The following is a 21,839-nucleotide window of genomic DNA, read 5'->3' as shown; positions in this document are numbered from 1 at the left end:
CCACACGAAATATGACAAGAATATTTCTGCTGAGGCTAACGGTTTGGGGACCTGGTTTGGGAGCCTGAGGCTGGTACTCCTTCCTCTTTCTTATGTTTAACTCTTTCACTGGGAAACGAGCTGACAGGCAAGTGGACAGAATCCCCCAACATGGATCCTGGCTTCATTTTTTCTCATGGCTGCGGTGAAATGCTCAGCTAGAAGCAATTTAAAGGCAAACAAGTTTATCTTGGCTCACAGTTTAAGGGTGCAATCTGTCATGGCAGGGAAGTCACAGAGGAGTTTAAAGCAGCTGGTCACATGGCAGCCGCAATCAGGAAGCAGAGAATTACGATGCATGCTGCTGCCCAGCTCCCTTTTTCTGTTAACAGAATGCCAGCCAGGGAATGGTGCCACCCACAGTGGGCTGGCCTTCTATCTCAACTACTATAATCAAGAGTACCATCCCCCATAAGCACACCCAGAGGCCCATCTCCCAGGTCATTCTAGATGCTGTGGTGATGTCAGTTCCTGCAAGGTGGTGCCTCTGCAGAGCCCGGCAGGGCCGTCGGCTGGAAAGGAGCTGTTTTAGATGTTGGGAGTGCCTTGGGCTTGAATGTAGGATTTGTTTGGAATCTTTTTGGTTGAGCAACAGGAAAATAGGATGAAGGAAAGGTGGCTTGAAGTGGTGGACAGGGGTCAGATCAGTCAGGGCCTGGGGGGGAGCGGGGAGGCAATCAGGAGTTGGACTTGATCCCAGGGGGAGCAGTAGGTTCTTGGGGTTTGAGAGCAAGTGATGTCTGCTATCTTAAGCATTTGAAAAACTTCTGGCTTATGGTGGAAGGAGAGACTATCCAGGAACTGTAAAGAAAATGCCCTGTGCCTGAGAAGGAGGTAGAGGGAGCAGATGAATGGATGGTCCTGGAAGAGGAGGAGGTCTTAGATCTTGACCATGGTGGTGTTCTTCACTCAGGACAGGTTTGGAGGGGAATGTGCACTCCAGGTGTGTAGGCCTGAGTCTTGAGTGGCTGTGCAGCAGGAGGTAGCGTCTAAGTCAGGGGTTCTAATATGTTAGTGTCCCTGGCCCCAGGTCAGGGGCTGAAGAACCCGTCAGTTTGTAGGCCTTGCCCTTGGGGGCCTTAGAACCACTCCTGTGGATGTGACAATCTCAGAAGAGGAGGTCCTTGGTGTGGCAGCCTGGGGTCTGCTCCAGCTCCTGTACCCTGTTGCTTAAGAAAGTCTGTGAATGGCACACGCATTTCGGGTATTGGCAGATCAAACACACCAGTGCTCATGATGAGCACATTGAATTCTTGTTCCTGACTTGTTCCCATGTGCAAACAGCAAATGAATGATAGGGTTTGTACGGTGCTTGTCCCAGTTAGTGAAGAGAGTCGGGACTTCCATCCACTCCGAATACCCCAGACTCCAGGGTACAAGACCCAGGGGGCCATGTTTGGATTCACTTGGAACAAAGAGTTGGGCCCTGGGTTTCTTAGAGGGGTGAACAAGCCCATCAGCTCTGCCCCTTGTTAGATGTGACTAATAAGGTATGGCTGTGAAGGTCCTCTGATCTCCAGGGTTTGGGGAGACCTGTTCAGATCACGAGAATCCTCTTGTCTTTACGTGTTTGTATGTCTTTCTCACTTGACTGATGAGGTACTCCGATATCCTTACCTATTGCGTAGGACTTAATAAATGTGTTAATTGTTAAATCTCATTTTATGGCTATGGGGGTTGGTCAAGGCCATTTTAGAATCTGAATTCCAGCTCCGTCACTCACCAGCTGGGGGTGCTTGGACCCTTCTCTCACCTTCTGATGCACCCTAGAAGTAAGTAAAGCTGCTGACGGAGGGTGACGTGGAGCAGGAAGCTGCCCGGAGCAACCGTAGTTAGTATTCATGAAACACTGCTCAGCTCCAGGCACCGGACCAAGCACTTCAGTCACTGTCATTTAATCCACAGTAAGTGACGTGATGTGAGAATTGTAGGTGGCTCCATTTTAACCACAAGGAAGGGAAAGTTAGGTGAAATATTTCTCCAAGCTCATAGAAATGGTGGAATTGGGATTTGAACTTAAGTCCTTGAGCTCTTAATCACCGTGTCATATTTTGATTTTTAACTTTTTGTTGCTGTATTTGTATATGATGCAGGGGAAGTCAGAAAACAATTCTGTGCAGTAGGTTTTCTCCTTTAAGTGGGTTTCAGGGGTCATATTCGGGTCATCGGGCTTGTCCTGCCGACTTTTCCCACTGAGCCAGGTCTGTGGGCTCCCTGCCATGCCACATTGTGATCGAAACTATAACTGGAAAGCAAGCCCTAACTACAACAAACAGCAGCAGGCTGAAGGGGCTTGCCTTCAGTTTCTGGGGGGCCTGAGGCTCCTGTTGGGAAAAGACACCCAGTGTTACTTTTGAAGTACCTAGAGCCCTGTTTCCAGAATGGTCCTTTTCAGCTGCTCTGGGTAGACTGTGAATTCAGGCTCAGGAGAAGTCTTTCCCACAAAAGTGCTCACTCTGAGATCCATAACAGGTGGGGACCATCCCGTGTTCCAGAACTTTATCCCTTAACCCTTGATAGGCAGAATTTGCAGGTTCATGTAAGAAATTTGCAGGGATGTAAGGTGAGACCTGGAGAGTCCATTAAGCATTCATAACATGTACTTAAGAGTACCTGCTGCTCTAAAGCGAGTGGATTTAGTCACCAGCACCCACAAGACAGAGGTTCAAACCCACCTGTAACTTCAGTTCCAGGAGATCTGACTCCCTCTTCTGGCCTGTGTGGGCACTGGACACATACACAGTACACATACATATACAAACACCCATACACAGCATTTTTAAAAAACCAAAAAAGAGCATCTCCTGTAACATAGTACAAGAACCTTACATTCATGTTTCTTACTAACTCTTGCCAAATGTGCAGTTCAGGCCAATTCAGGCATCACTGGATAGCCAGAACCAAAATATCAAGAGCATTTACCCATATGTGAGAATTACAGAGCAAGATATGGTGGTGGCTGTAATTCCAGCACTTGGGAGACTGAAATCGGAGAATTAGGAGTTTGAGGCCAACCTGGGCTACATAAGAAGTTAGAGGCTAGTTGGTTCCATGTAGGACTATCAAAAAAAAAATAAAAATTGTTAATGTGGTTTGTTTTGGTTTGTTTGTTTTTGTTTATTTGTTTTTAGTGTTTGGATAGGATACATCTAAGTTTATTTTCTAAATCTCGTATACTTAAAGGCACCCATGAAATTTCAAAACAGATTTAGATAATGTGGAAGTCATTGGCTCTCTCTTGAGGTGGTGTGATCTTTAACTACTGTTGCAGTGGTATTGAAATATTCTTAATATTTTGAAGTTTGTATTGGAGAACCATTCTGTGACACTTGGCAGAGGTGGGCAGGGCCCTGGGCTGCAGGGATTATGTGTGTCCATGCTCAGGAATGGAGAGATGCCCAGAGGAGACAGATAAGGACAGAGAGTGAATCCTAATGACATTTTAGTGGAAAAAGCATCCTTGGAGATCCACTCATTTCATAGATGAGGAAGCATCTGTGTTAGCTTTTAATCATTGTCTTAATGTATCCGAGGAGCAGCCAACAGGAAGCTGTGGGGACTGACTTGCCCAGAGCCCAGGCAGGTGGTTAGGTGTGGGGGTCAGGGAAAAATGGGGCAGGTTTCATAGAACTGCTGTGTGTTAAGCCTGTTATCCTGCCTAAAGAAGTGGCTACAAGAGAAACGTCTCCATTGCCTGGAGCCCCGGTGAAAGTCTAGGGAAGGGAAGGACGTTGTTCGGCACGTGAGGCTGGTTGCAGTGTCTACCAGGTGACATTAGGGACAGAATAGAGACCAATAAGTTAATGTAGGTTTGTCATCACGTAGTCTATTTCCTGCAGCTCTCATTTTATGAAAATTTGTCCCCTTCCCTTGCATTCAGTTTGATGTGATATTCTTAAAATATTTTAAAACAATTAGAATATTTGGATAAAAGTGGAGAATCTGGTCCTGAGTTAGAGGGTATCAGAGAGAACTTCTGGCAGAGGTGATGTCTGATTGCGTTTTAGAGGATCCTAAGAGGTGAATGGGGATTACAGTTTACCAGGGTGCATGCTAAGGAAAGGGCTGTGGGTACTGGGGACGTGAAAGGGCATGCAAAACCACGTGAGATGTGGTGAAGGAAGACGAGAAAGACAAGTTCTGGTGTGACTGTGTGTTAACTGGGAGTGGCAGGAGAGTAGTTTCAGGGGAAGGAGGGATGATACTAAAAGCAGAGAAACCAGTTTACAGACTCAAGCAAGTCAATATTGGATTACCTAGGTTAAGAGCGCCTTTAATCTCAGCACTTGGGAGGCAGAGGCAAGTGGGTTTCTGTGAGTTCAAGGCCAGCCTGGTCTACATAGCAAGACAGCCAAGGATCTGTTTTAAAAAAAAAAAACAACAACTTTGTCTCCAAAAAAAAGACTGCTGAGTAGGAAGGAAAGATGGATAGACCTTCAGCAGCAGCCAGATGGTAGGAGTGGAGGAGGAGGAGGAACAGTTGATGTGACCCCCTGAGGTTCCAGGTTGGGCAGCTGGATGTGATAGAGAACTACAGGGCAGCCTTGCAGATGTTGAGGAGGCGGGGACCCAAGATTGGATCCATGAATTGGAGATTCTGCAGTTGATGGTTGAAATTTCAGTTGTCGTTTCCAGGCTGAACGTGTGGACCAGAAAGAAGCCTGAGAGTCGAGAAGACCCACGTTAGGGAAGGGCTCACCTTGGAGGTGAAGGTCATGTGTGAAGAAGTGGCGAAGGCAGGTTGAAGCCCCTGGAGGGCTGTGAGCATCAGTTCTATGTCAGTGTTCCCTGACTATGAACTGTGTTCTCTCCTTTGCAGTCAAAGCCTGCGTTTCTTGGTAACAGGACTGTCTCTTGTAGTTCTGAAGCATTGGGGATAGCAGGCACCCTACATACTTCTCGGTTAACTGACCAACCTTATTCCACCTCTGTATTTTACCTTGACAGAGATGTATGATCAGCATAGGTATAAATGCTTTACTTTTTATCTTTGTGGTCAACTAATGGGCCTATTACATAAAGGTACTTAGGTGTATTACCAGTAATACAGACTGCAGCAGGTAACCTGATCATGTTTAAGAATTTCATCTGGAGTTGGGCAGTGGTGGTGCACGCCTTTAATCCCAGCATTTGAGAGGCAGAGGCAGGTGGATCTGAGTTCTCAGAGGCCAGCCTGGTCTACAAAGTGAATTGCAGGAAAGTTAGGGCTACACAGAAAAACCCTGTCATCCAGTAATCCTGATTGGGGCAGGTCCTGACATCTATCTGCCTGCCCCTGCTGTGGACTTACAGCTCTCAGGAAGTGTCATGCTAGTGGACACTCTTGGAAATGGGTCTTATTGGCTGTATACTCAAGCTGACCATAATACTGCATTAAAAAGCTGAGGCCTTACAGAGGATTGCTAGGAAAGAGGTAATAGGTACAGATAAAACCTGATACGATCTGGGCTTGGCTGTCCACAGTCTCTGTGTACCAGTGTCATGAAAGCAGCATTGACTGTCCCTGTGTGCATTCTGTTTTCAGCTTTCCCCACTGGGAAAGCAGAGACCCTCCTGTCTATGACATTATTGATTTGCGTGTGAGTGTACTCAGGTGTCACAGCGTGCGTGTGGAGATCAAAGGACAACTTGTGGTAGTTGCTTCTCTCTACCATGTGGGTCTTGGGGCTCTAACTCGGGTTGTCAGGCTGGGGCAAGTGCTTTCCCTGCTCCCCATAGTGTGTGTAGATAGAGGGAGGGGAAAGTGGGAGGTCATTCAGAAACTCAGGGTCCCTCTTCATTATGAATGGTTTCATTTGCCTCTTGTTAATGATAGGGGGGAAAAAGTACATTTCATTTCTCCCCTAGCCGGGTAGGAGTCGAGCAGCGCTTTCTTTGTCTTAATGAGTATAAGATTAACTGCATAGGGTTTCCATAGGGTTAAGAAAAATACCTCGAGCCATGTAGGAGGCATTCTCCCAAAAATAGTATGTTGCTCTCCTGAGCTCTCCCTCGGAACTCACATATTTCAGAAAGAAAAAGAAAATTCATTTCTTATCTCATTGTCCAATGTGAGACTAGAAAGCAGATTTTTCTTTAACTAGAGTTAAATTGATTCTCTTTACCGTAATGAAAAAGGAAGAAACATCACATGGGACTGAAAGGAGGAAAATGGTGACCTAATATCCAGATAGCAAAATATTCCTTTTCTGACACCTGAAGAAAGGAGCCCGAAGGAATGCAGTGAGAGGAGACAGTTTCTTCTCCTGAAAACTGGTGCTAGCCCTGTCTTCAGCCGCCAGGGTTGTCTGCCAGCACCAAAGCACTTTCAAAGGACAGCAGTTAGGCGGCACAGCACTGGGTGTTTGGGAAACCATCCTGGGGCCTCAGGAACCCTACAGCTTAGAAACAGACCACCTGTAGAGAAGGCTTGCTTGGGGAAAGTGGGAACTCCCTTAAAGGACTTCACCCTCCAGAATCTGGAGAGGTAGCCTCTCAGCTCTGATTGGCTGGCAACAAAGGAAGCCAGACACCAGGAGCTGACTCTGTAGGTGAGACCCAGCAGTGTCAGAAGCCATTGTGCAGAGAATGATTGATAGTCACTGAAACGCCAGACAAAAGTCCTACTCAGTGCAAGGCTTTTAAAAACTGGATGAGATGACCCAGAGCACCCAGGGTCTGTGCCCACCAGGACAGAGCTTCTGACCCAGCCCTCAGTGCACAAAGGTAGAGATTTAGAGGCGTTAGCTCCGTTAGACATAGCACCTGGAGCTGAAACTCCTCGGTTGGAACTGTCCCAGCCAGAGCCCGCCTAGCTCCTGTCCCTTCCGCCCTCTGAGCTGTCTTTGCTGGCTTGATTTCTAAGGGAAGAATTTGAGCGTGGCTAAGTAAACAAGGGTAATATTCTATTTCGGGCAAATGAGTCTAGAACCATAGCTGTTAATGAGAAGGAGGGCTACTTTGTCCCTCTCTTGATTGAAGACATTTTGAGTTGTCAGAGCAGATGTAATACAGCTGACATCCAAAGGCCATAGACGCTACCAAGCCTTGGCCACACAATACAGCTTACAACAATCATTCACTCCGCAATGTCCATTGCAAAACAGTATGAGAAGCTGGAAGTGAGATGCCTTGGGCATAAGCTTCCCTATGAAAAGATTGTGTGGAGGCTAATGATACAGGCCTATAGTCCTGACTCCTGTTACCTGAGGTGGGAAGAGTGGAAGTTCAAGGTCTGCCTGGATTAGAGTGAGGTCAAGGCCAGCCTGTACAATTTAGCAAGACCCTGTCTCAGACAGCAAAAACCAGGTGTGTGTGGACAACCCCAAACTGGGAATGACAGGAAAGACCACCCGTGGTATGGGGGCTTCACAGAAGCATTTTCAGAAATGGGGGTTTCACTCAACAGTAAGAATAGAGGGCAGATTTCTGGGCACATGCCTTTAATCCCAGCACTCAGGAGGCAGAGGCAGGCAGGTCTGAGTTTATTCCCAGGACTGAGGCTGTGTTCCGTTGTAGGTGGTACCATCCACTAGCCAGAGTGGTTGTAATGACTTCGACTCATACACCAGCTCAACTCTGCATCCCTCACCCCCCCACCCCCAACCCCCTACCCCCTACCAGCAAGTAGTGCATCTTTGTCAGTGTTACATGAATCTCGTTGTGCCTTTATGCTTATTTCCTTAGTGGCTAGTGAGATTCCGTGCTTTTTCATATGCCCTCGTTGGGGTAAAGGGCCCTTGTGAGTTTGTTGATCTGTTTCTCTCTTGATTAGTAAAGTTTTTTTTTTTAATGTTGGATATATCTGTTGCAGTTCTGAGTATTGAAATATTCAGTAACTGAGATCAGTGCTCAATTAAGTCACCATTCATGCATGTAAAGGACTCATTAAGACATGTCCAGCTTGCAGGAATGCAGACTTCTGGGGACTGCAAGAATGATAGATGGGGAAGCTGTGCTGGCTAGCCATAAATGCTAAATACATTCAGATATATAGAATAACTGATAGTTCTCAACCTGTGGGTCACGACCCTTTAACGGGTTGCCTGAGACCACCTGAAAGCAGATATTTATATTACAATTCATAACAGGCGCAAAATTACAATTATGAAGTTGCAATAATTTTATGGGTGGGTGGGGTCACCACCACCACATGAACTGTATTAAGGGTTGCAGCATTAAGAAGGCTGAGAACCACTATAAACAAAAGCTTCACCAAGCACAGTGGCATGTGCCTATAATCCCAAGATTTGGGAGATAGAGGCAGGAATGTAGGCTCAAGGTCATCCTTGATTACAGATTGAGATTGAGGCCAATTTAGTCTACATGACTGTCTTTTTAAGAATATTGTTGGGCCAGGCGGTGGTGGCGCACGCCTTTAATCCCAGCACTCGGGAGGCAGAGCCAGGCGGATCTCTGTGAGTTCGAGGCCAGCCTGGGCTATCAAGTGAGTCCCAGGAAAGGCGCAAAGCTATACAGAGAAACCCTGTCTCGAAAAACCAAAAAAAAAAAGAATATTGTTGGGCTGGGCGGTAATGGCGCACACCTTTAATCCCAGCACTCAAGAGGCAGAGGCAGGAGGGTCTCTGTGAGTTCGAGGCCAGCCTAGTCTACAGAGCGAGATCCAGGACAGGCACCAAAACCTCACAGAGAAACCCTGTCTCAAAAAACAAAAGAATATTGTTGGGATTGGAGAGATGGCTCAGTGCTTAAGAGACCCATTGATCTTTCAGAAGACCCAGGTTTGTTTCCCAGCATCCATATGTGGTTCACAACCATCTTTAACTCCAGTTCCATAGTATCTGATACCCTCTTCGGGCTTCTGCGTGTGAGAACCAGGTATGCATGTGGTATACATACATAATACAAGCAAAGCACTTATATACATAAATCTTTTAAAATGAAAATTAAAGAATATTGTATATATCGTGTGCTGGAGTTCAATGCTATTTAATTAAAATACCCTCAAAAAGAATGTGCTGTGGCTCAGTATTAAAACAAGAAGTTACTATGTATGCAATTAAGAGCACTTGCTGCTCTTCCAGGGGATGGAAATTTGCATCCCAGCACCCTTATTGGATGGCTCACTGTAACTAACTGCCGGTAACTCTAGCTCCTTCTTCTGGCCTCCTTGAGTACCTGCCCTAACATTCATAATATTGTCTCTATTGTCTCATTCATATTCTCTCTCTCTCTCTCTCTCTCTCTCTCTCTCTCTCTCTCTCTCTCTCTTAAAAATGCTTTTTTCACACACATTCAATGTTTAGCAACACACAAGTGGACACAGTGTACATGGTCAGTTTAGCTCACATTGTTCTCGATGCACATACTGGTAGATGAGTCTGTTTAAACAAGTCTGAAAGCGTTTTCAACAAGCTCAATGTCAAATGATATAGAGGTGTTCCCATGGTTTACAAAGCCGTTTTCCCTTTTTCTGGTGCATGTAAACATTGTACAGAGAACAGCGAATGAACGTTTCTTTCGGTGGTTAGAAGGAAAGGTCTCTCTTTTATTCCTGTTTCATTGTTTGTTAGTTACCATTCTCTTCCAGGGTTTGTTTAATGTGTCTTTGCTACAGTTACCTTCTTTTTGCTCAGCTTCTCCTGAATTTGACTGGTTGGAAGCTCCTTCAGGCCAGCTCCAGGGCTCTTGGGACATACCCCCACCCCTTGCCCACCCTCTCGGCATTCTATTTGTACTTTTTGCTTTTTATACAAGATGTTTGGAGTACATGCTGTACTTCTTGGGCTTTAGATCTTGAATTGACCATTTCTCTGAGCCCTCCTTGTCCTTTGGATGATATTTAAGTCAGAATAAAGAGCTGGGAGTGCTCACAGCTCTAGAAGCTTAGGGCTTTTATGCTGTTGCAGTGAGTTTGATACTAAGTTCATAGCGATTGCTATAGTTTTGCTCTTGAATGCCCCTCGAGGGCCCATGTGTTGACGGTTGGATCCTAGCCTATGGCACTATTGAGAAAGTGGAACCACTATGAGGTGGGCCCTAATGGAAGGAGGTTAGGTCGTTGGGGGTATGTACTTGTTACGTGACATAACTTCTCCTGGAGAGACACAACACACACATCTACTCACCCCAGATAGGGATCTCACGTAAAAACAAAGTATGGATACCACCAAAGTCCAACTTGGTGAACCAATGAATTTTATTGGAGTTACTTGCAGGAGTATGGGGTGAGGGGTTACTTATGGGAACAGAAATAACTCAGACAGCTGCATCCAAGGCCCATCCCAGCATGAGTAACAACTCACAAAATCTGGGAAACCTGGAGCATACTGCACAGCCTCAGGCTGCTCAACAAGTTGGAGAGTGTCCTTTCCAAGTGACTGTTGTCTAAACTTCTTCCGGGCAGCTGTTCTGGTTTCATGTCTTCTGTGTAACTTTGTAGTTGTTGCGTCTGAAAGGATGATAAAATGGCACCAGTTACCTCGTGAAAAGGTCACAGTCACGACAGAACCCAGTGTTAATTTTCAGAGCTTTATTAGGAGGGTAAAAAGGAAGGGGGGAAAGGGGACCAGGCCTGGTGAGAGAGAAAGATGGTGGAGAGGGAGGGAGCAGAGCAGAGCAGGAAACAGAACAGAGAGAGAGGGTGGGTCCAGTGTGACCACTCTGCAGGTACATAGTCGCCAGCGCCCGCTGACCATATAAGACGCAAGACCCCGAGCTGCGCATATGTGGGCGTGAGGGCAGGATCCTAACAGCATCAACTCTCCTCATCTGAGAGGGACTCTGAGCTTTCATTGTTCACCCTGGCAGGGAGGGGCCTAGTGAATCTGGTCGGTTTCAGGGACTTCCTGAAGCTATTTTGGGTTGCTCACCTTCCTGCTTAGAGAGCTTCCTGCAGGAGGAAACTGTTGTACAAGAGCAATTGAAGGGTATGTTGGGACCCGGGCCTCCTATGCCGTGCATTCCCACTGTGATATTCTGTGCCACCACAGGCCCAACCCTCAGGGCCGAGTGACTATGGACTAAAATCTTTTGACACCATGAGCTAAAACAAACCTTTTCTCATTGTAAGCTGGTTATCTGAGGGGTGTAGGTCTCCCGTGTTAAAGCTGTTAAAGTAACACATTAAACATTTGCAATTCAAATTAAGTACAGGCTTTTCACATAACTGATTTTTATAGTTGTGTCCCTTAGTACTAAGGATGTTAACTCCTAACTTGGAAACCTATGAAAGTGCTGAATGTCATGGTGACCATGTAAAGCAAATATTGGGCCAGTGAGATGGCTCAGCTTATTGTGCAAGCCTGTCCACCCAAGTTTGACCCCCCAGAACCCATGTAAAGGTGGACAGAGAAACAGACTCTATAGAGTTGCCCTCTGACCCCAACATGTGTGTCATGGCACATATGTGCACACACAAATACAGTTTTAAAGCAAGCACCATCAAATGAGATATTTACATGACAAGAAATAGGTAGTGTTGGGGTTTATGTGTGTGTGTACACAAGTTTCGTAATTAAACGTGTTGGGTCAGATTTCTTCCCATAGAATGCTCACCCACCCCCTAAGAAAACACACTCGGGAGAGGAGGACTTGCATAAAGAAGAAATGGTGTTTTAAGACACACCTGGGCTGTGTTGTCAATGGCTGCAAGTGGCTTTGGTTTGTCTTGGCTTTGGGGGTGTCTTCCCTGTGTTTCGGCAGCCCTCCCAGAGAAACCTGACCAGCCGGTTTCCAGATTGGCTTGGTTTGGGATGGAATTGCCAGGCTTCAGTTTGCAGCTTCACCTTGAACGTCTCCTCTCTCTGCTGCAAACCGTGTGAGTGGCCGTTTCCTGATCTGGGGCAGAAGGTGGCCACCAGAGCTGCCCTGGTGTTCGGTTGCCTACGAGACCCCGTAGTTGGTCCATCACTGAATTTTCTCCACGCAGCAGAAGCTGGAGCAAAGCCCAGACGTTCTGGCATATTCTGTCTTCTGTATGCCATGATACAGCTGTCTGCTAGCACCTATCAGGAGCGTTCGGACCATACACTTCAGCCCCCATGATCTCGGTGCCGCTCTCTCCCGGCATCCACCAGGCACCCGCTGCCGTCTTCTGGTTTTGTATGGTTCAGAATAGGGCGTATTTGGAGTAAGTTACGTTTAAACTGTGGTGGAAGCCGTTCATGAAATGTCGAGGCCTTGGCTTCTGACAGCTCATTTAATCCTCAACTGTTGTGTAATGTATAACGATCATTTAATTGCTTTGAGGCTTATGAAGGTTGTGTAACTTGTTCACAGCCACAGTTGTTGACAGAGCCTGAACAATAGCAGCCTATTGAGTTCATGTTATGCACCAAACACGGGCTAAGCCTGTTACTTTACACACACAGGTACAGGGACTAGAGAGGCGGAGAACATAACCTTCATCGTTGCCCAGGTTCCTGTCCACAGATCCATATTTGTTCCTCTCTGTATCATTAACAGTTACCTAATAGGATGGTTCCTCTCTTTGATATATGGCAGAGCCCAGTAGAGCCTTGCAAGACACACAGCCTGTGAACTAGGCCTTAAAGATGACCTTTTGAGCTGAGGCAATGGTTCAGGGGGCACAGTGCTTGCTGGGTAAGCATGAGAACCAGCCTTTAGGTCCCCAGCACCCACATGAAAAGCTGTAGCCCCAGTGCTGGGGTGAAGGAGACAGGTAGTCCAGAGGATCATTGGCTAGCCAGTTTAGTCAAAATGGTAAGCTCCAGGTTCAGTGAGGGGGGTTGCTCAGTGAGTAAAGTGCTTGCCATTCACAAGGATGGGCCCCAGAACCCACACAATGCTGGGTGCACGTGACGGCCTACCCGTAATTCTATCGCTCCAAAGGGTGACCAAGGATCCTGGAGCGAGCTGGCTAGCTAGACTAGCTAAATTGGGCAAGTCTAGGTTCAATTTCAAGACTGTGCCTCAATGAATAAAGTGGAGATGGATCAAGGAAGGTGCTTATTGGTCACCTCAGGCCCTTGCATACATAACACGTATGTATCTGCACTTTTGTGAGCATGCACATCCACAAGTAGAAAATGATCAACACCCAGTATTGATGCTCGTCCTCTACACATGCAGGTGAGTGCGCTCCCAGTACGTATACGATACACAGAAAAGAGAAAGAAAAGAAGGTATTGTTGTCCATGAGAATACACTTAAGGACTCGGGGTGGGGTGGGGGCTGTGCAGTTGTGAGGCAGGAGGCTGTAGTGGTGGTATAAGGTTGAGTGGGGGTTGTGCCGAGACGGTGTGGGGGTGCTGTGGACTGTGTGTTGAAATTATGTTCTGTCTTCTGTCTAGAGTCCCCAGCAGCAAGAGCTGTGAGTAGACATCTGTTTGGGGAATGTAACTGGGGGCATGGAAAGGATGCCTTAGGGTAGGGGAAACATGCTTTGAGGACAGACAACTGTTGTCCTAGGCTAGAGAGCCATCAATGAGCAACTGTTAGGCTGCACTCGAGCATAGCTAACAGCTCTTTAGAACAAGACTGGAGGGTAAGCCTGAACTCGGCTTACACTTGTGTAACTGTCACTCCCGTTGGTACCCCGTGTGCCTTCATGCTTATGTATGTACAGATGTATATGTTATATATAACACTGAAACATGCCCCCATAAAAACACCTGGAAGTAATTTCCTGTACATAAATCTAATCCCAGCCTCTTAATAATTCCAACATAGGGTCCATGCCCAAATGTCCAGTCCTCAGTGGTGGGACTTAGGTTCCCTCTGATAATTTCTCACTGTGAACAACAATTCCATGGGCGTTTGTGTCCCATCCCCCCATTTCTCCACCCTAACTCCTGCCCTTCAGTTGAGATGACTCTCTGTGTAGCCCGGGATGGCCTGGAACTTGATAATGTAGCCCAAGCTGGCCTCAAACTCACAAAACGTTTTCTCAGCCTCCTGCGTGCTGAGATGACCCGTGTATGTAGTCGCACCTGGCTGATGCACACAGACAAGTACAACCAAATTCCGAAACCGAAGGTCTTTGACGTTTCTAAAATTGCTGGGTCAGACCAATTGTGCGTGTGGCTGTGTTGCTGTCTGTCTGCACCACCTGGTCCCTGTGCCCTCTCCAGTACACTGACTTAGCAGAGGCTTCGACAGTGACCCATTGAAAAGGAGGGAAATGGCTTTAGACGTGTTCAAGCCACTTGTAATTCCCTAAGAACCATCCCTTCCCCCCGTCTTTCATGTTACTGCCCTTGCTGAGCTGTGGTAGATGAAGGAAACTAGTATGGTGTTCCAGGTATCTCTCCCCAGCATGATGTTTGGCTTCAGCCTGACTTTTGGTTGTGATTACTGTAAGGTTTCCTTTAGTTGAATTTATCAGGTCTTTTTGTTTTAAATCACTGGCTTGTGGATTTTGTCAGGTTTTGAGTCCTTCCCTACTCTGCGATTATTTGGATAATCTTGAATTTTTTTTAAGTTTATTTATAGGGTGTGTGTGTGTGTGTGTGTGTGTGTGTGTGTGTGTGTGTGTGTTCATGTGGCAGGGAGGTGCCCTCAGAGGCCAGAGAGGACATTGGATACTTGGATACCCTGGAGCTGGAGTTACAGGCAGTTGTAAACTTTTTGACAAGGTTGCTGGGGCAGGAACTCTGGCCCTCTGGAAGAGCAGCAAGTGCTCTTAAACTGAGCCATCTTCAACTCTGATTTTTGTGTGTGTATATGGGGGGGTGGGAGTTAAGGGGAGTGAGCAGTAGCTTTAAATTTCTAACTATGGATCAAATAAATCTACCCAGATGTTCCAAAATCAAGCATTGAAAATTTCAGCCCTTCCCTGATGTGACATGCTGTGAGGATAGCTTGTGTGGTCACTTGTCTGTCCAGCAGGAGCATCTGCTCTTTCAAGGGAGCAACTGTGTATCATGTCTTGTATCTACCATAAACAGAGTGTAATGTTCTATCCAAAATGAGTATGGACTTAACTTCTTAAATTTTTTGTGTTTTTATGTGCATGAGTTTTTGCCTGCATGTATATTTGTGTGCCACATGCATATTTGGTGCCCATGGAGGCCAGAAGAGAGCATCAGATCCCCGGGAACTGGAGTTACAGATGGTTGTGAACTACCATGTAGGTGCTGGGAACTGAACCCAGGTCCTCTGTAAGAGCAACAAGTGCTCTTAACTGCTGAGCTTTCTCTCTCCAGCCCCCTAGGCTTTTTACATTTTCTTACATTATAAAGTTGTGAGTTCTTGACATAGGACCATGAAAATGTATAAAATGTGAGTGCCCACGTCACCACCATCTGCTTCAAGACACAGGCCATGCCTGGCCCCTCCGCTCCTCTGGCCCCTCCTCTCCTTTTCCTGCCACTTATTCTGCAGGAAGCCACTGTCTTGACTTCTGTGACAATGCTAGCCTTACTTTTCTTTTGAAAATGGTATTTTCCTTCTTTCTTTCTTTCTTTCTTTCTTTCTTTCTTTCTTTTTTTCTTTCTTTCTTTCTTTTTCTTTTTTTTTCCTTTCTTTTGGTTTTTCAAGACAGGGTTTCTCTGTATAGCCCTGGCTGTCCTGGAACTCACTTTGTAGACCAGGCCGGTCTTGAACTCAGAACCACCTGCCTCTGCCTCCAAGCGCTGGGATTAAAGGTGTGTGCTACCAAGGCCCAGCTTGAAAACGGCATTTTCTGAAGGTTGGAATTCATTGAGTGTCTGAGTGTCCTGTCTCATTTTGCCACCTCTGTATGGATTTCTAAGCAGCATGGTTGAGTGGCGCCTGTCCTTGAATGTTTAAATGGAGTCCGGTTTTGCTGGGTCAGTCTTCGGCTTCAGTCCCTCCTTGTGGTCTTGTGGTACTGGGCTGTGGTGGTGTGATTGTAGGTGCTCTTCTGGATTCGTCCCAGCTGTGACTCCTACATTTATCCATTCCACAGCTGCTGGATTATGAGTATGTTAGTCAATGTGTGCTGTTAAAACACAAATACCACACAGTGGACAACTTAAACAAGCGTTCTCACAGTTTGGCAGCTGGAGATTCTAAGGCTGAGATACTCAAAAGACCCTGTAACTGGTGAGGGCTCCCTTTCTAGCTGGGATACAGGCTCTTACATGATGTGTCCTCACTTGGTCCAGAGCAGGGAGCAAGCAGAATTAAGATTTCTGGGTCTCTTTTGTCTGTAGGTGTGTATGTGCGTGTATGTGCATGTGTGCATGTGGAAACCGGAAGTCAACATCCAGGAACTTCTTGACCATTTCTACCTCGTTTTTTTTTGTTTTTTTTTTTTTTTGAGTCAAGATCTTTTCATTGTACGTGGAGCCCATCAGTGTGGCTTGGCTGATGAACTCAAAAGATCCACCATTTTTTGTGTGTGCACACATACACACAATACTGTCTCACCTTCCTAAGTTGAGGTTATAGACACAGGCGGCCGTGCCCAGCTTTTTCACCGTTGCTGGGGATCTGAGGTCATGACTCACATTTGCACAGCACTCTACCCACTGAGCTGTCTCCTCAGGCTGTCTCTTGTAAGAACTGTACATTGAGAGAGAGTGAATACATGTGCATGCTGATACCCCGTGGCTAGAGTTCTAGGTAGTGCTGCTTGTGTGGATGTTAGTAACTGAACTCTGATCCTCTATAGAAGTGATCTTAACTGCTGAGCCATTTCTCTAGCCCCAACTCTCCACTTCCGTAGCCTAATTACTTCCTGGAAACATTACTTCTTGATGCTATCACACTGGGGTTTGGACTTCAGCATATACTGTTGGACACAGACTTTCTACCCTTGTGTGTTCCCAGTTTTGTTTTGTTGTTTTTCGAGACAGGGTTTCTCTGTGTGGTTTTGGTGCCTGTCCTGGATCTCGCTCTGTAGACCAGGATGGACTCAAGCTCACAGAGATTCTCCTGCCTCTGCCTCCTGAGTGCTGGGATCAAAGGCGTGCGCCCCCACTGCCCAGCTCCCCAGTTTTAACTGTTGCCAATACTGTGAAAATCCTTTCATACGTGTTTTGATGTGTGTGACCAGATTCTTTTGGAATCAGATCACAAATGATGGCTTGTAACATGGTTTTTTTCTAAATTTTTTTATGTGTTATGTGTGTGTGTGTGTGTGTGTGTGTGTGTGTGTGTGTGTGCGCGCGCGCACACGTGTATTTGGAGGTCAGAGGGCAATTTGTTAGGAGTTGGTTCTCCTACTCTGTGGGTTCCAGGGATCAAACTCGGGTCATTGAGCTGGATGGCAAGTGCCTTTTCCCCTTGAGTTATCTCACTGACCCCAGCCTTTACTTGTCTAAAATGCCAACAACAAATTTTATTTTTTGTAATTTTATTAATCATTACTAATCTCATGCATCTTAAAATAACTCCCATGTTAATTGTCTTATATAAGTACATACACTTAAAAGTTAGAGATTGGTGTTGATACACTACTCGGTAGACTGCTAAACCCTCCTCAGTGGGCTTCCACGAGTTTCCTCTTTCTGTTGTGTATAGTTGTCTCCTTTGACAGGAGCCAAACTTAACAACAACCTACAGTGTGTGTGGCTTACAGTTAGGTTTGCCTGCCTGCTAGCCTTACGGTATCCATTCAGAGCCTTACGGTATCCATTCAGTACACTTGTCCAAGTGATTATTGCTCTTGGAGTCTGACCCTTTCACTTTGAAAAATTCATTTAAACCCATTTAAAAGGTTACATGAGTCAATAGTTCATTTTATTTTAGCAGATGAACCTCACATAGCATGAAATTGTCCATTTCAGAGTAAGTGGTGAGTGTGCACACATTGTATGACCAGGTCTCGTCTAGTTCTGAAAACCTCCATTACCCCCAAATGAAACCCCGTGCTGGTTAAGCTGTTCTCCCCATCTTGCCCTTCCAGCCACCACTCTTTTTTGTTTTTTTTGTTTTTTGAGACAGGGCTTCTCTGTGTAGTTTTGGTGCTTGTCCTGGAGCTTGCTCTGTAGACCAGGCTGGCCTCGAACTCGCAGAGATCTGTCTGGCTCTGCCTCCCCAGTGCTGGGATTAAAGGCGTGCGCCACCACCGCCACCTGGCAGCCACCACTCTTGCAGCCTCCATTTCTGTTGTTACAGATTTATCTGCTTGGGGCAATTAGGATGCATAGCATCACACACTGTGGGCCCTTTATGGCGTCTTTCACTTACCACTGTTTTCAAGCCTCGTGAATGTCAGCATCTATCAGTACTTTGTTTCTATCTATTTTAAAATTTTTATTAGATTTTATGATGAGTGTGTGGTTGCAAAGGTCAGAACTTGCAGGAGTCAATTATTTCTTTCCACATGTGGATCCCGGGGATGGACTGAAGTCTCCAGGCTTGCAGGACAAGCACCTTTACCCACGGAACCAAATCACCAGCCCCATTTCTCTTTTTTAAACCATGGTAAAATATATCTAAAGTTGCCATTTAGCTGGGCGGTGGTGGCCCACACATTTAATCCCAGCAGTCGGGAGGCAGAGATCAGTGAATCTGAGTTCTAGGCCAACCTAGTGTGCAGAGCGAGTTCCAGGGCAACCAGGGCTACACAGAGAAACCCTGTCTCAAAAAACCAAAGTAAATGAAAACAAAGTTGCCATTTAACCATGTGTAAACCTGAATGCAGTTAAGGTCATTAAATACGTGTGCTGTATTGTTCTGCCAATCACTGTTTCCAAAGCTTTGTCACTCTAAATAAACCCTGTACCTGTTGAGTAGTGACAGCCCTTTTCTCACTCTGCCAGCCCTTGATAACTTCTGGTTTAAACTTCTAGTTTACCTCCTGTCTTTATGAATTTGCCTCTTTGAGATCTTAATATAGTTTGTTTTGTTTTTTGAGACCAGGTCTCTTGTAGCCTGGGATGGCCTTGAATTTGCTGTGTAGCAGAGGTTGGCCTTGAATTCCTGATCCTCTCGGATACTGGGATTACAGGCATGCATCACCGTATCTGCTGTGTCATAGTATTTCACTAAGGTTGTCTGTGGTAGCTGTACCAGAATTTCATCCTTGCTGGGCCTGATGACACAGGCCTGTAATCTGCCTACTCAGGAGCCCGAAGCAGGAGGATTTCTATTGCAAATCCAGCCAGGGTAACTTCGTAATACACTATCTTAAAATTTTCTTTAAGGGGGCTGTGAATAACACCTCAGTGGTAGTTTTTGTATAGTATGTGTCGTAGGGTTTTATTACTGTGACGAGACCATGACCATGGCAGCTCTTGCAAAGGAAAACATCTAATTGGTGCTGGCTTACATTTCAGAGGTTTAGTCCATTATGACGGGAAGCATGGCTGAGTGCAGGCAGACGTGATGCTGGAGAGGTAGCTAAGAGTCCTATATCTGCATCCACAGGTAGCAGGAGTGTCACACTAGATCTGACTTGAGCATTTGAGACCTCAAAGCCCACCCCCTAGTGACACACTTCCTCCAGCAAAGCCACACCCACTCCAACAAAGCCACACCTACTCCAACAAAGCTACACCCACTCCAACAAAGCCACACCTCCTAATAGTGCTGTGGGCCTATGGGGCCATTTTTATTCAGACCACCACAGTATGCTTAAGGTCCTGCATCCAATACTGGACAAAGAACTTACTCCTTCTTGGGGCAATGCTCTTTTGAATGGATTTGGATGCACCACATTTAACTTATTTCTTGTCTGTTGATGGATACTTGTGTTTGGGGATGCTGCCGTGAGCCCAGGAGTTTGATTCCACCCTGTAGTGTACCTGCCATAACTGACTCCTGGTCTAGAGTGTGTATGTGGAGGCGGAATCGCTCCGTCCTGTAGTCCACAACTACAGCTTTGTTAGCTGCTGGTGAGCCGAATTCCAAATGGTTAGACCACAGTCTTGACAACGCTTGAACTTACCAGATTTCTAAATGTTCCCTTTTGGTGAGTGTGTTTTATTGTGAATTTAATTTTATTGTGTGTTTCCTGATAGGGATTGAACACAGTTTTTACATGTTTATAAGCTATTTGTAACATACTTATTAACTTCCTATTAGTGGTTTGCCTTTTTCTCAATTAGTGTTGACAAAATTGTCTCCAAATAATGCTTGCTCTTGGTATTTCTGCAGAACAAATAGTGGAGAAAGATGAAGGTCCATATTACACTCACCTGGGATCTGGCCCCACAGTAGCCTCTATCCGGGAACTCATGGAGGAGCGGTGAGTGACACCAGCATCCAGGGAGAATGGGCCTACCGGGTGGAATGTGGACGCTAAGCACCTGAGTCATAGGGTTGTGCTAGGAGGCACTAGGGAGAAGCCCAGTATCTGGGTGGTGGCAGGTTCAGTGTGGGCATCTCACTTCTGTCCTGGTTTCATTCCATCTGTAGATATGCCCTCCATATGCCCCGACCCCTTCTCTTGTTTCTGGAAAAGCACAGCTAGGTGGTATTACGTCTGCGGAGTTAGTTCCCTACAGCCTGGTGTTCTTGGATAGCTTTCTACAGTGTTGTTTACCATGCTCCGTGTGCTCTGGATGTCCTGCTAAGAGGTACTTCGAGCTCAAGTTCCAACCAGGTGGCTTTTCTTGCTTTGATTTCTGACCTCCACCAAAATTACTTCATAAGTGGGGTCCGTCCTGATTTTTCCCATATGAGATGTTCTGGCTTCATGTTGCACATTTATCCAAGGGGTCCTGAAAGACTCTGGGGTGCTTGGGGTCAGGGTGCGTGTTGCTACAAAAGTAGCTCAGGCTGTCCTAAAACCTGCTATGTAGACCAGGCTGTCTTCAAACTCAGGAGATCCATCTACCTCTGCTTTCTGAGATTAGAGGCGTGCACCGCCATGCCTGGCTCACAAAGAGCCGTTAAAGTCTGTGCACAGCCACAGCAGATAATAGTACTGAGTTGCTGTCTCTGGAGGGTGATGTAGCTCTGTAGTTAAGAGCATGGACGCTCGCTGCCTGCGTCCCATACTGATACTGTACTTGCTCCTGAGTCCCCTTGGGGCAGTTGGGTCCCTTGGTTTTCTTTTCTACAAAACAGAGATAGCACAAGGACACGCTGTAGGAATGCTATAGACATAGACTGAACTGGCATAAAGACTGAAGTGTGGGTTTCAGGTGTTCAGAAAAGGTGCACAGTCTTTGTCCTGTGTGTGTGTGTGTGTGTGTGTGTGTGTGTGTGTGTGTGTGTGTGTACATGTGTACACAGTGGTATTTTCAAAACCACTCATTAGAATTTTAAGTAAAACAAAAGTAAAGGCGATCTACATTTGCTGGTGCACGTGCATACCGTTTCGTGGAAGGCTTAGTGGCTTAGTTTCTGCAAGCCTGGGAGCCAAGTCTTCTGGGCCAATGGGAGCTGGGCTAAGCCTGTCAGTGCAGCAGGGGAATGGGATGGAGAATGGATCAACTGTAAGCTGAGCTGGATAGAGGTCACTGATCTACAGTAATCATTTCCTATGCTATCTGAAAACATTTCTGTTCAAAATAGCCATCAGAAAATAGCCCACTGTAAATGCAGTCCTGATTTAAAGGGCCCCACCTGAGCCCAGGACAATAGACTTAGATCCATGTGTGTCTGTATGTCCTCACTGTGGGCCTCCTCAGGTGCCTGCCACAGCTTGCAGACTATACCAGGCCACATTTGGATAGTGACTTTTTATTGTTGTTTTGCTGCTGCTGCTGTTGTTGACAGAGTTTTCAACAGCCTAGGCAGACCTTAAGCTTTCTGTGTATCTGACACTGGCCTTGATGTTCTGATTCTCCTGCCCTCCGTCTCTCAAGTGTTGGGTTCTCGTCCACCACTCCAGGCTTGACCGGTGGCTTCGGTAAGGGATTGCAATGCTTTATTTGCTCAAGTTTGAGCTGGGAGAGAGTGTGGTGTTAGTTTCAGTCTGATTTGGTTGTACTCCTTTGGAGGGGGTGTTAATAATCTTAGATGATTTCCAGACAGCT

At 46.2% G+C, this 21,839-nt stretch overlaps 1 protein-coding gene across 8 annotated transcripts in view; it reads left to right on the top strand.

Moving 5' to 3' along the window:
* The window catches only part of Tet3 (tet methylcytosine dioxygenase 3), a 101,806-nt gene that overhangs the window by 54,508 nt on the left and 25,459 nt on the right, over nucleotides 1–21,839 (top strand). For all 8 annotated transcript variants that reach the window (XM_052719187.1, XM_052719186.1, XM_052719188.1 and 5 more), the window contains one exon: nucleotides 20,011–20,101. In XM_052719187.1, the coding sequence (XP_052575147.1) occupies nucleotides 20,011–20,101 (91 nt within the window). The remainder of the gene's footprint in view (nucleotides 1–20,010; nucleotides 20,102–21,839) is intronic.

Source organism: Peromyscus californicus, unplaced genomic scaffold (assembly GCF_007827085.1).
Source record: "Peromyscus californicus insignis strain IS unplaced genomic scaffold, ASM782708v3 Scaffold_6__1_contigs__length_162567912, whole genome shotgun sequence".
NCBI lineage: Eukaryota > Metazoa > Chordata > Mammalia > Rodentia > Cricetidae > Peromyscus > Peromyscus californicus.
Note: the sequence above shows the minus strand (reverse complement) of the source record. Positions and strands in the feature narration are given on the sequence as shown.